Source organism: Nelumbo lutea, chromosome 2 (assembly GCF_056320005.1).
Source record: "Nelumbo lutea isolate HS-2025 chromosome 2, American lotus-T2T, whole genome shotgun sequence".
NCBI lineage: Eukaryota > Viridiplantae > Streptophyta > Magnoliopsida > Proteales > Nelumbonaceae > Nelumbo > Nelumbo lutea.
Genome location: NC_142685.1, coordinates 13204718 through 13217496, shown reverse-complemented (window position 1 = coordinate 13217496; position 12779 = coordinate 13204718). Strand labels below are relative to the sequence as shown.

Genomic DNA, 12779 nt, shown 5'->3' with positions numbered 1-12779 from the left:
ATTCTATTACACCAACTCAGATCCAACCAAACTAGCCTGAGCCCAGTCCGAATTGAATTGGATTTAGCTTGGGGCCTTGGGCTTGTTTTCTTTTGGCAAATTCGGACTTAAATATCAGATTATTGGACCAGCCCAAATTAAACCCCTAAACCTGGTCCAAACCAAACAAGGCTTTGTTTTTTTTTTTCTTTTTTCTCTTTTTTTTTATTTGTTTTTGGCTTCGCAAGGGCACAACACAACTGGAGGTAGCCCGTCCCCCTTACCCATCAACCGAGTTAGCCAAATGTCAGGACGCATATACAAGGATCACCTTTTGATGTAGGGTCATCCTATTGGTCGATCAGTATGCAAATACGTACTCACACAGGTGCTGTCGGCATCTCGGCTGGAAAGCTAGGCTGAAGAGTGGCTCTCCCAAACGGAGAAGGATGGATATGAAATTTCTCCGTGTAAATCTCATCACGATTCAATTCAGTTCAGTAACATATCAAGAAAGAGTCTGTAGCCAAAAGAACCAAGCTAGTAAAAGCAACTTTAAAAAGAACAACAGTACAATCTTATGAACACCACTGCCCGGCCATTAATATTAATACACCAAACCCAATTTATTTTCTTTCTTAATTAAGCTAGCTAAATCTGCGCTCCAAAGAAGCCAAGAGAAACTAAACACTTAAAAGAATGAAGGAGGTACAACTCCGACAACACACAACAGTAGTGGTGATCTCTACTAGGCTTAGTTGGTTTTCCTGCAATTGGTCCTTACTTCACCACTACTGCCGGTAAGTGGGCTAAGGTTGCCCATCTTCACCATAGCGCTTGCGAAATCCGAAAAGAAAGTTGCGGAGTTGCTGCTGTAGGAGCTAACTTGAGAGTCCGTCGAGCCAGAATTGTAGAGCTGCTGATCCGAGTGTAAGAGGCCCTTGTTGTTCACCAAATTCGTGAAATAGGCATTATCAAAAGTTGTAGCGCTTGTAGCGTCAAGAGGAGAGAGGTTGTTGTCTCCACCTGCACTCGGGCACTTTGACTTCAACGATGTCGTAAATGAAGAATTGATGTTGGTCTCGTTGTAGATACGATCACGGAAGCTTGTGCACCTAGCTTGCCCAATGGTATGAGCTCCTATATATACAAGGAAACACAGAACAACATAGCATAGCAAGAACGAGAATGATGCTTTGGTCGGTTTTAATGCATGGGATATCGTCATTGGCTTTAGAAACCCACTACTTGAATTCAGAAAAGAAAAAGGCAGTACGTAGCTGATTCTCATAAATTAATGTTTGTTTTACCTGAAAGAGCGACCATCTCTTTGGCAGTGAAACCTTTGTTTGAGAAGGCAGATATAAGGCCACTAAGATCCAAGGTTGGGGCAGGGATATCGCTGTTTGCAGCACTTAGACTTGCAGTGGTCGCATCTCTTCTGCCCAACTGTACAGTCCATGTAGGCCCACCCAACTGAAAACATCAAGAACAAAAATTAAGCTTTAACTAGCTTATCTAGAAGGGTTACAAACCATAATTGGAGCTCATGAGCCTAACGATATTGACAGGTGACGTTTGGCTTACAGCAACAACGGAGTCCCGAGCTGCAACAGCGAGAATGTCTGCACAGGAAACAACTCCCGCGCAAACACTCTCTACTTGACTTTTAATGGTGTCGATAACATCAAACCCTCGCAATGAATTCGCGTTGGGTGTTGCCGTCTTCTCCCCTGTGAAGCTCGTGGTATCGTCCAGCAGAATAGAACCATCGCATCCCTGTTCAGAAACATACACACAGTTATCATCATCGTTCTTAAAAAGTACAATCTCTCTCTCTCTCTCTCTCGGGTCGGTTGCATGGATCGGGTTAGGGGGAAAAGAAAAAAAAAACTAGTGCTATAACCGTGTTATTCCCCATTTAGCTTATTCATGAACTAACTATATAGGCTAAGAGAAAAGAACCCAGTTGACTGGAGGATGTACTAGTTTACATCAGACGGGTTCTTTTTGTCAAAAAAAAAAAAAAGCATCAGTAGCCGGTTACAAGAAATAGCTGGTTCGTGTTGACACATGGCATATGTCACAAAGAAGTATAACGCGAACCCGATATGAGTATACGTATGAACTCGTGTCGCAAACTCGGAAGAATTTTCTAACTGCCGTGTCGCAAACTCAGGACCATAGAAAATCCCGAGTGTTTTATTTCTGTACTGGGGATTCACGTATGAGAGTAATCGAAGAAAATCTCACATTAGAAAAGTAGAATAAAGGTGCAAGGAAATGGCCTATAAGGAACTAATGCTTAAGCAATGAATGAGGCAATTTGGTCCATCATCTATATGCCACAACCAATCCTAAACTATGGGAAAACTGCCCAAGACTGCAGTTATCTGTAGCTGTAGCATTGCAAAGAAAATACGTGCATGGATTAACTCCAGTGCATCGGGATTTGCTGGCTCGCTATCTATAATCTATTATATGTGATTCATTGAATGAATGCACTTTCACGCGGCAATCTGTACTTCTGTAGGTGCATTCTTATGAACCAGCGGATGTAGAGCGAACGAGTAATTCTCAGCTATATATATATATAAGGTCTAATTGAACTAAATTGAGCCTGCAAACACCAACACACACAGAGTTGGAAAATTAACGAAATTAAAGGAAGGATTAGTAACAAGCAAGGGACTTGCGTTGACGAAGCAATCGTGGAAATGGAGACGGAGCAAGGAGGCGCCCATGCGGCGCTCTTTAGCTACAGCAGAGGTCACCGCAGATTTGATGGTGGATAGGGCTTCGTGGCATGAGGTGGAGTAGTAAGTAGAGGATAGCTGAGCAGACGCCATCCCTGAGATCACCAGCAACATACACAAGGACCACAAGCTTATGGAGCTGGAGGAAGAGACGGATGCCATTGCCATGGACTTCTGAGAACAATAGCTAGCTACGATGACACACTATTCCTATTGAAAACAAAACAAATAGACAGAAAGTCACAGAAGACAAGAGCTTTGCTGTTAGCTCTGTCTTGGCTCTCTGGGTTTGAGTGTTGGTCGGGCTCTCTGCACTCTCTATTTATAATAATTAATGCATGCATATATCTGGTTTATTTTGTGGGCGGTGCACTCGCAGCTCGCAGCCTCGCAGGCGGTGTTATTTCCAATTCCAAACCACCAAGGTCAAAAAATGAATGAGAATCAATTAATCAAATAAAATACGAATCATCGGCCTACGCCATTTTGTTTAAGTGCGCGACTGCGCGTTATCTTTTTCAGTTGTGTTTACTTTGCACGAATGAATCATCGGCCACGTCCAAATAATGATCAATAGCCCAGCCCTACTTGAAGCTTCGAAACAAAATGTTGGATCATAGACCCACCAACTAGGAAAACTTGACTATCCAACAAAATCGCCATCACCATCAGTGAAACACCCCAGAACATCAGCATTCCGTTATGTGTGTGTGAAATCAACGAAGATGATGGAAATTTTTTTTTTCTTTTTTGTCCGGTGAAAAGGTTCGAAAGTTGTAACTTGTAGACCAGGGCCTACCACACAGCAAGTGTAGCATCTAGCATGTCCCACAAAATAGAACTCCATTATGTTGATCAAACAATGTGGCATGTGGGTCCATGATCCATATCCTCTCAACATGCAACAAAATGCCCAGGGCCCGGATTCCTCCCTTTTTCAACAAAATATGTTAGGTGGGGACCCATTGGTTTTCTCATCTCGACAAATACCTGGAGGCTTCCATGGCGTACCAACAACATCAAGGAATCTCGATGACGCTTGAGTTATTCTCTTCAAATTGGAGGGTATTTCATGAAGAGTACGTGTGAACGGAACCTCGTAAAGGGAATCTCAGTTTTGAGTGATTTGGTCAATGAAATCGTTAGCTAGAGGCTACTACTACATACTTAGCTTCTAAGCGATCTAATTTAATTTGGAAGCTCCACAAACTCGGGTAACTTACAAGTCAAAACCTACCTAATGGTGGAAGTGGGTTGGGTAGGACGGGTCGGGCCACGAGTTATTAATCCATTTTATTATTGCTACCACAGTACCACTTACCCATTAATTCCATCATTAAATTGCTCAAAATTTTTGAAAAGAAACGAAAAAAAAAAAAAGAAAACGAATTAGAATAGATGACCATGCATTGAAAGAAGTCTTTATTTCATGGGCTTGTGATTTTTAAAGGTCCCACACGCTTCCATGATGGGCTGGTTATGGTTAACCATGTCAGGCTCCATGGTATTTTCTGCTGTGAAATGTGGATGTGAGTGAGTTACTTCCTGGCTCCTGCTGCAACCATTCCTAAGTCTTATCTTTTCACACTGTTTTTTTTTTTTTTAATTTATCTTTTATGAAGTTGTGGATGATTAATTAGTCTATGGATATGATCTACTTAGTACTGTATGTATTCCATGGTGAGTAAGGACATGTGTGAACTGTGGACACTCAGCAGGGCAATGACAAAAAGAAGACAGTGGATTCGAATGTGGTAGCTGAACCGCGTGATAGCTGCTGATGAATTGGTTACTTCTAGGAAAGCCGAAAGTACTCAAATCGATCATATATATTGTTTAGGTTGTATGAAAAGCTAAATCTGATAAAAAAAAAAATCGGTCTAATTAGGATGTTGCTTTTATATAAATGCCCACTTAATTAAGCTACATATATAAAAAAATTAAAGCTGGATGTCATTCCCTTTGACTCATGGAATTTTTAATTTGGTTTACTCATCCTTACATATATAAAAACATTAAAGCTGGTAGGCATTTAAGATTAATCTAATCATAGCTTGGAGGAACCACGAAGCTAAAATTCAAAAGATGCATGCATGCCCCTCTCCTCTCTGCAGATTGGTTCCAGTGCAAGCTCCCCTACCTCTAACCTTTCTTATTATTATTACTAAAATATGAATATACCAACAACCATTCCATTGAACAAGGAGTAGTGGTGTTTTCTGCCACGAGCTTAATACAAAAAATAAGAATGGAATGGTTGTTTTGTTTAGGCTTAATTTGAGAGGGCTTGTATTTTTTAGTATACAAAAAAAAAATGGGGGTTTTCCACTAAGGATTAGGACGTGAGAACACTTTTGAGATTCAGACACGCCTCCGCCCTTTTCGTCTTTCTTGACTTGTGTTCACCAACAAATTCCAAGGTTAAGGTTCTTCTTTGTCAACGTCGACCTCACAAGTCAATCTTACGCGGTAATGGTAAGATACTAAGTCAGAACCATAACTCCTCAACCATTGTCATGGACTATTTGGTCACGCATCCCACAATCGTAACATATGCAAATAATTAAGGGTCGGATTGGTTTGTAGTTGGAATCACAATCAAAATCTTTCAGAATGTTTATTCGTTTAGACAGAAATTGGAATCAGCTGAAATTTGGAACGGGATTTCATTCTCATGGAGGGCGAGAAAATGATCATTCCCTCAAATGGGAAATGTCATTATTCTGATTCTGTTTAATTAAACAGTTGGCATCGGAAATTCGGAAATAGCATACTGATTCCAGTTCCTAGCCTTTATTTCTGTGAATCAAACCGACCTTAAATATTTTTTTGGTAACAAATGCATTTTCACTCTCAAAGTGGAAAAAGTAAAAAAAAAAGAAACTTTTATCCCCAAACACACACATCCCTTAGACCCTTGATTATTTGTTAATATGTACATATTTCGAAAGACAATGGAACCCCAAGTATTAAACTTTTATCGGTTACAGGCATGGATACAGATGAAGATCAAAATTGACCACAAGGGTGAGGATGTAAAGCTGCTGGAGTTGGGTGTCACCTCTCTTGTTGAGAGAGACCTCTAACCATAAGAAATGTCAGAGGCCCTGGGTGAGATGAGGCAAGAACTCGTGTAGAGAGCTAAAGGGCTTGTGAGGAGAACTAGTGAATTTGTAAGGAGAGCTAGACACCCTACCCCAGGCCATAAAGCCCAATAAAAAATAACCATATAGAAATATGTTCATAAATTCTTTCAAAATTTGAGTGACCTCTCCAGCCAAGATGCAGGATAGAAACCAAATTATAGGCCATCGTCCAAATGCTTGTTAAGGACTGATGTAGAGCCTAATGATTGGGTAAAGAAAATTGACTAGAAACATAATAATGATAATTTAGACCTCTACGGAACCATCATTTTGATTTTTGAAGCATGCAAGTTTATATATATATATATAAACTAGCATGCTCAGTAGAGATTCAACTTAGGATGCCCAAACAAAAGAAGCCTAGGTCCGGACAATTAACCATTGTTCTTACCGCCCACAGCTTGACAGATTGAAAAATGACTAAGCTCCATAGGCCCAAAATAGGATTCCACCCATGAGGCCATGACACAATCGAGGGAGCCAAACAGTTGAAATGAACCCGGCTAAGGTTTAAAAGTGCAGCTAACGAAAGGCGAACTTGCAGAAAAAGGAGGAGAGAAAAGGGGGGGGGGGGGGATCCTTTGTTTCGTTCCCTGGTCTTCTCTTAGTAGTTTCTCTGTTGCAGTTTTTTATCCGGTTTTTTTCTGGTTTTCTCTTAGTAGTTTTCTCTATTCTAGGCTTTAGCAGTTTGTTTTGAATCTTGCTCCAATTTTAGATTGTCATACTTCTCCTCTTGTTGTCTTCTCCCTTCAGTTTTTTTACTGGTTTTGTGTTGAGTGTTTTCTAACAATTCTTTATGTAGGTTGGATCATGGGAATTAAAGGTAACAAAAGGAAACGCAAATCGTGTATCCAAAAATGTTTTAAGGATCAATGCAATGTTTTCTACTCTAAGGAGTCTGAGGCTAAACCCATCAAAAAGAATGGTGAATTCCCTCTTCACAATTAGGATACCAAGTGCTATGAAACCAAGATGATGGAAAAAGCCATTGTAGATCAAACATGTGCAAATTATAGAGATCTAAGAAGAGCTTCCATGAAATAGTTAAACGATACTTAAGGAATAATGGGTATGAAACTGACAAGGAATCACAGAAGCAACATTGTGATCCCAGACTGAACAATGCAGGTAGCATTTGCTTTCAGTTCAAGGGAAACTCTTCCTTGTCTAATTTCCCCCATGTTTGTGAGATGGCAAACGGGAATGTGGTCAAGGAATGTCCTGCTGGCGAAGTCCATTCAATGAAAGATGTTGAGATTTTTAATCGGGGAAATTTCTTAGTTCAGACATGCAATTTTTTTAGCATAAAGAATGGACAAATTCTGCTATGGGACCAAATTAAGAACAACCACAAGTTTTCACCATGGCGTGAAAGGATTAACATAAAGATTAAAATGGTTGACGTTCAAATAAGAAGAAAGGATCAGTATAATGAAGTGGGCAGTAATGAAAGCTTGCCGAATGTCCTTTCTTATGAAAGGGTGAGTCTTGAACCCCCCCCCCCCCCCTCCCCAATGGTAGGCATGTGCTTGCATGGGCTTAAGAGCAATGGGTTGCTTGGCAATAAGATTGGTGGTTCGATGACCCAAATGAACGGAATTGAGAAAATAACTGATGACGTTTTGGCTCTCCATTGTCCCCAAATAGAAAAAGAAAAAGAAAAATCAGACTTGAACGTTGATTCAAAGAAAAACATTTCCCATGCAAGGGTGATGGGTATGTCAAATAATATCTATTTTCACGTCCCAATATGCGTTGATGTTTCTTGTCATACCAATGGTATGTGATTATGTGTATTATTGGTGCGGTGGCTAGGACCCATAGGGGTGAGATTCTAGATTTCAAAGGCTATCTCTTGGTGTTTCTACGATCAACAATGCAGACGCTTGGGCTGGGTGGGAGGCTTACAACCTAACGACAAACTTCAGAGAGGCGGAGGTGGTGATTATTGAAGGGGATTCAAAGCTTGTTACCTCTGGTCTCAGGAACCAGACCCATCCTCCTTGGAATGTAAGGAATAGCATCCAAGATTGTCTAAAGTTGAAGGATCGACTAGAGGGTTGAGTAAGCTACAGACACGTGTTTAGAGAGGCAAATCAAGAGGATTGCTAATGAAGCTCATTCTAGGTTAGGTTGCTTGCATCTTGGATCTTTGTAATCTTCCGAGTGGTTTAGTAGCTATTTGTATTTGTAAAGGAGACTTTTGGGGACGTGCTACCCCCAGGCTTGTGTAGCACATCCAGGTTTCTATGAAAAAAAAAAAAAAAACTCAGGATGCCCAAACTGATATTGGGCTTGGGTTAGAGTTTGGATCCATTCAAAATTTAACAAATGATCGATCAATCCAACCCAACCAAACCCATGTTGCACTTGCACCTCCTACTGCTTGGATAGTTCTCTTCTTTGATGGAAAGAGCCCCTTGAAAATTGAAACCATCCAATTCTCCTAGTTTTTGGTTCACATGTATTGACAACAACCTCCGATAGAGGAAAACTCAAAGATGCGTGAGAATGGCATGGCACTTCATTCAAAGTTCAAACTGCAACCCAGTAGTCACCCTATACCGAGGAATTGAGCAATTTTGTTTTTCCAAAATTACTACGCTGGTATATCTGGATATAATTTCCTAGCCAAATTCCCAACTACAGACATAGTACTTCAAAAAATTATTTTTCCCTACAAAATTAACAAAGATTGGTTAAACGAGTCTAAGGTGGCATTCGGTAGTGTGTCCACGATAAGTTATGGTGCTCTGCTATCTATGGACGGTCCCCATCCACAAAGTAGCGTGAACAAGGACGGACCATACCCCAATTTATCGTCCACAGTATTTTCTCATGGATGGTCCACACTATGGTGTGGACAGTTTGTGGAAAGGTTTCAGTGTAATACACTTGCGTCACATTTGTCCAATTACTCTCATTTTATTTAATCTTTTAATATAATTTTTAAAATTTAAAATTTTAATATTTTATCAATAAAATAATAACTTTTAATGTTAATTCTAGTACAGGTCTGATGGTTCTCCCTCTCAACTATTTTTTCATTATTTATATATTAATTTTTTAATATTTTTATCAATAAAAATATTTTATTTTTTTAAATTAAAATAATATTTTTAATTATTTAAAAAATACAATTATTGTTTACATATTGATGTTTTTTTTTTCAATTTATTTACCATATAAAATGCAAAATTAGACATTCATGACCGACTATGTAGATCTCTCATAAAATGTATATGAGATACATGGAATAAAAAAGTATGGTGTGGAGTCCACACCACACCTACAGAATGCCACCATGGGTGTGGACTATTCCGGTTTACACAATCTATTCATAGTTCAGAACAACTGTGGACTGTGGTGTGGTGTAGATTGGTCGGTGCTACAGAGTGTTGTGTGGACTGGTCCACATCCACCAATTTCTCATCCACACTACAGAATACTCCTAGATCATCTGTCAACAAAATATGTTCCAACACCCTCTTCCATTTTTATTATAAGTCCCAACAAAATTTTCTCACCTCCCAATCTCACCGTGAGATGCATGGTGTTAGATCATATCGGGAGGGTGTTAGAACATATTTTGTTGGTAAATGACCCCAACTCTGATTAAGTTAGGTGTGGTGTCAGATCATATTGAGAGGGTATTGGAACGTGTTTTGTTGGCAGATGCCCAACTCTAATTAGGTTAGGTTGTGAAATTTGCTGCCTTGATTGGCTTAAAAAATTAGAAATAGGGAGACGGACTAATCTGTTATCTGTCCAGCAGTCACCATGCCCACCCACGAAAGTCTGTTTTGAAGTGGGCTATACATATAAAAGCCCAGTTGGACATATTAATGCTTCTTGTGGCCTGGCCTTCTGGGCCTTTTGAAGTTAAAATTTAAAACCTTAAACCCTACCAAAATAAAACCGCATAAAACTTAAACCTCATAGCTGCTGCTAGGGTTTTTGGTCTGAAAACTGTGACGAGCTTCCTCTCTAAGTCCCTAAATCTCATTATTTTTAGTCTGCAAGGAAATATAACATTACCTTCTCTCCTCGATCGCTTCTAGTCACCCCATTTTCTTTCTACTATGGCGGACTGGAACGAGCACTCTGATCGCAAAACCCGTGTCTACCATCCTTACCAAGACCTCAACGTCCCGATCCAAAACCTCTATAACCTCCCAACTTCCCCTGAATATCTCTTTGACGAAGAGGCTGTCGTTCAACGCCGTACTTGGGGCCAGAATCTGACGTACTACTCCGGTTGTGGTTACCTCGCCGGCGCCGTTGCTGGTGCCGCCAAAGGATCCGTCGAAGGCCTCAAAGCTGCCGAGCCCGGTGATACTATGAAGCTGCGGATCAATAGAGTTTTGAATTCTGGCGGCCATATTGGAAGAAGGTACGGGAATTCGTTTGGTATTGTGGGTTTGATCTTCGCCGGATTGGAAAGCGGGATTGTATACATGAGAGACAAGGATGATTCATTGAGCAGCGTTTTGGCTGGGCTGGGCACTGGAGCTCTCTACAGGGCTGCCTCTGGGCCGCGCTCTGCTGCCATTGCCGGCGCAATCGGAGGATTGGCTGCAGGTCTTGCGGTTGGGAGCAAGCATGTGTTCAAAAGATACGTTCCGATATAGAACCTATCCTTTACTTTCCGTTTCTTCTTCTGGGTTCAATCGTCTTGAGTCTAGGCCTCACAGAGATTATTTTATAGTTTTATGGGTTTACCTCCTTTCTTGTTACAATTGATGGGATTGGTATATTACTGCTAGATGTAAATCAATCCGTCGACTTGCCTAGTTGCCTTTAGGCTTTAGTGCTGATCCGATCCTCTCTGCAGGGTATTTTGATATAGAGATTGTAACCTCATTTTCAATCAATCAATTCAGAAGTTTAATGCTATGGGTTTTGATTTTTCTGTGATGTGACCATCACCGTGGTTAAATGTAAATTGTTGAATATGGATCATGGGTTCCTTACTTTGTAGATGGGCATTTTGATGTTTATGCAATGAGCATACTAGTTTATTATATTTTATATGGAATTGTCTGTATTTAAGCGGGGTAAGTTGGTACCATTTTCATTGATAATTTCTGTAGCTTCCAGTCATAGCGGGGACACATCACATATGGAAGAGATTGTTATACTTGTTAGGAAGTAGGTTAATTGCTGTTGTAAAAGATTGGATATAACTTTGTAAGTACGATTCAATGCATGGAAAGTAATAAAAACAAAAAAATGAGGGAAGTGATTGTCAGGTATGACGGCCTTTCTGGTGCAATAAATTTTATCTTTGATTGGATGGAGCCTGTTGTTATTGTTTGGCTTCCTTCATTCTTTTCTTCCCCCCCCCACCAATTTAGAGTAAGCAAATCACTTGTGAGATATGGCTTGCAAGGATGCTCTAAATATATTGAAGGCAGTGTTGAATCTGGTCAGACACCTTGTAGGCTTGTTGCTTAAATATTGGGAGTATGCTTGAGTTTTAATCCTCTTACAATTGAATGTTGCAACTGGACTAAGATAAGTATGGTGGCAATCAAGCATTAAATTTTGGACGATTATATCCTTGAAACTGAGATGGGATTTGGAATGATAATCAGAGGTATTGAGGGAATGTTGCGTGTTATTCTTTGTGCTTTAGAGCATAAGAGAATTTGTGGTATGGAGGTGTGGGAAGGCATTGAGTCATTGTCATAAATATTGCTTGTTTAGTGGTTGCTAGATAATGATGGTTTCATGGTTATGTTGATTATCTCTGTTGTGTTTAGGGTATCTCTGGAAGCCTTGCAGCTACTTTACAAGTCCCTAGTGAGAAAAAAGTTCTGCCATATTTGTTTACAAGATAGTTGAGCTGCTAACATTTTTGGTATCAAGAACCACTTGAATGAATTCTTTTGCATAATTTCTTGCCTTCCCTAAACGATTGGCCTGTTAATGGTTTGAAGCTGTCTTGGGGATTTTGTGGAATATTTCCACTACCCTATTGAGTGTAATACTGATTTTCTGAACTAATGAGATGCTTAAGCACTTGGCTATGATTGGGATTTGGGAAGAGGCTCAGCCTATAACTTTTCCGCATCTGAATAGTATTCCTTTACCATAGTTTTGTTGCATGACCATTTGCAGCTAAGATATTCATCTAGTAGTTTTTCAAGACACTTTTAACTGTCTACCCCATGAAAATTTCCCAACTGAAGTATTCCAACTAATACTTATACCTCCAAAAACTTTGTTTTTAAACCCCTTCTAACTTCTAATTTGTAAAGGGGCAAAAAATATAACTCAAATGTTTCAGCATGAAACTTTTTTCCAGCCATTTTACATTGGAACAACCCAACAAATGGGCTCTAAGATTCTATTCTACGAGGTAACCATCCCTGTCACACTGTCACAAAATATATAAGCGACAAATACATACATGCATTACTCACTATCTCATGAGTTTGGATCTGCTGACCACATTCATTCAGCCGCAAGTTGAGAATTTTGGTGACGCAACACATCTTATGTTCCATATGGCTAGGAATGTGTTATCGTTAGTAAGGTTTAAAGTATTGGCCGATAGGTATCGTTCCAGGACCTTTCCGATACGCCCTTACAGTGGGTGTATGAGAGGTCTGACCGATTCAGGGGGTAGAGGCTCTAAAATGTGTATCGATTTGCCTGGTATGCCCCAATCGGTGTATTGGGCATATTGATATTTTGAACCTTGATCGTCAGCAGATTCGAATCCCTCGAATCCATGCTCTGTTATGAGACTGGAGAAATGATCGCTATTCAGTAATCATCCCTCTGTAGTCTGGAATATCAACAGCCCCATCTGAGATATTTTCCATATAACTCACAATGCTCCGCTGTATCACAATTTCGGTTCTTTGCGTGGGTTCCAAACTGCCTTAAC

At 40.1% G+C, this 12779-nt stretch overlaps 1 protein-coding gene and 1 pseudogene across 2 annotated transcripts; one reads left to right on the top strand and one right to left on the bottom strand.

The window, feature by feature from the left end:
* Positions 1-500: 500 nt before the first annotated feature.
* Positions 501-3039, bottom strand: LOC148868655 (cationic peroxidase 1-like). The gene is made up of 4 exons (XM_088973955.1): positions 2676-3039; positions 1567-1758; positions 1290-1455; positions 501-1119 (listed from the first exon to the last, which is right to left on the bottom strand). Exons 1-4 carry the CDS (start codon positions 2901-2903, stop codon positions 734-736), a joined length of 972 nt encoding a protein of 323 aa, XP_088830081.1. The 5' UTR covers positions 2904-3039; the 3' UTR covers positions 501-733.
* A 6701-nt stretch (positions 3040-9740) lies between these two features.
* On the top strand, positions 9741-10777 carry LOC148868654 (mitochondrial import inner membrane translocase subunit TIM23-1 pseudogene; annotated as a pseudogene). Its single transcript, XR_016108283.1, has one exon. The product of XR_016108283.1 is annotated as a mitochondrial import inner membrane translocase subunit TIM23-1 pseudogene (transcript).
* The last annotated feature ends 2002 nt before the right edge of the window (positions 10778-12779 follow it).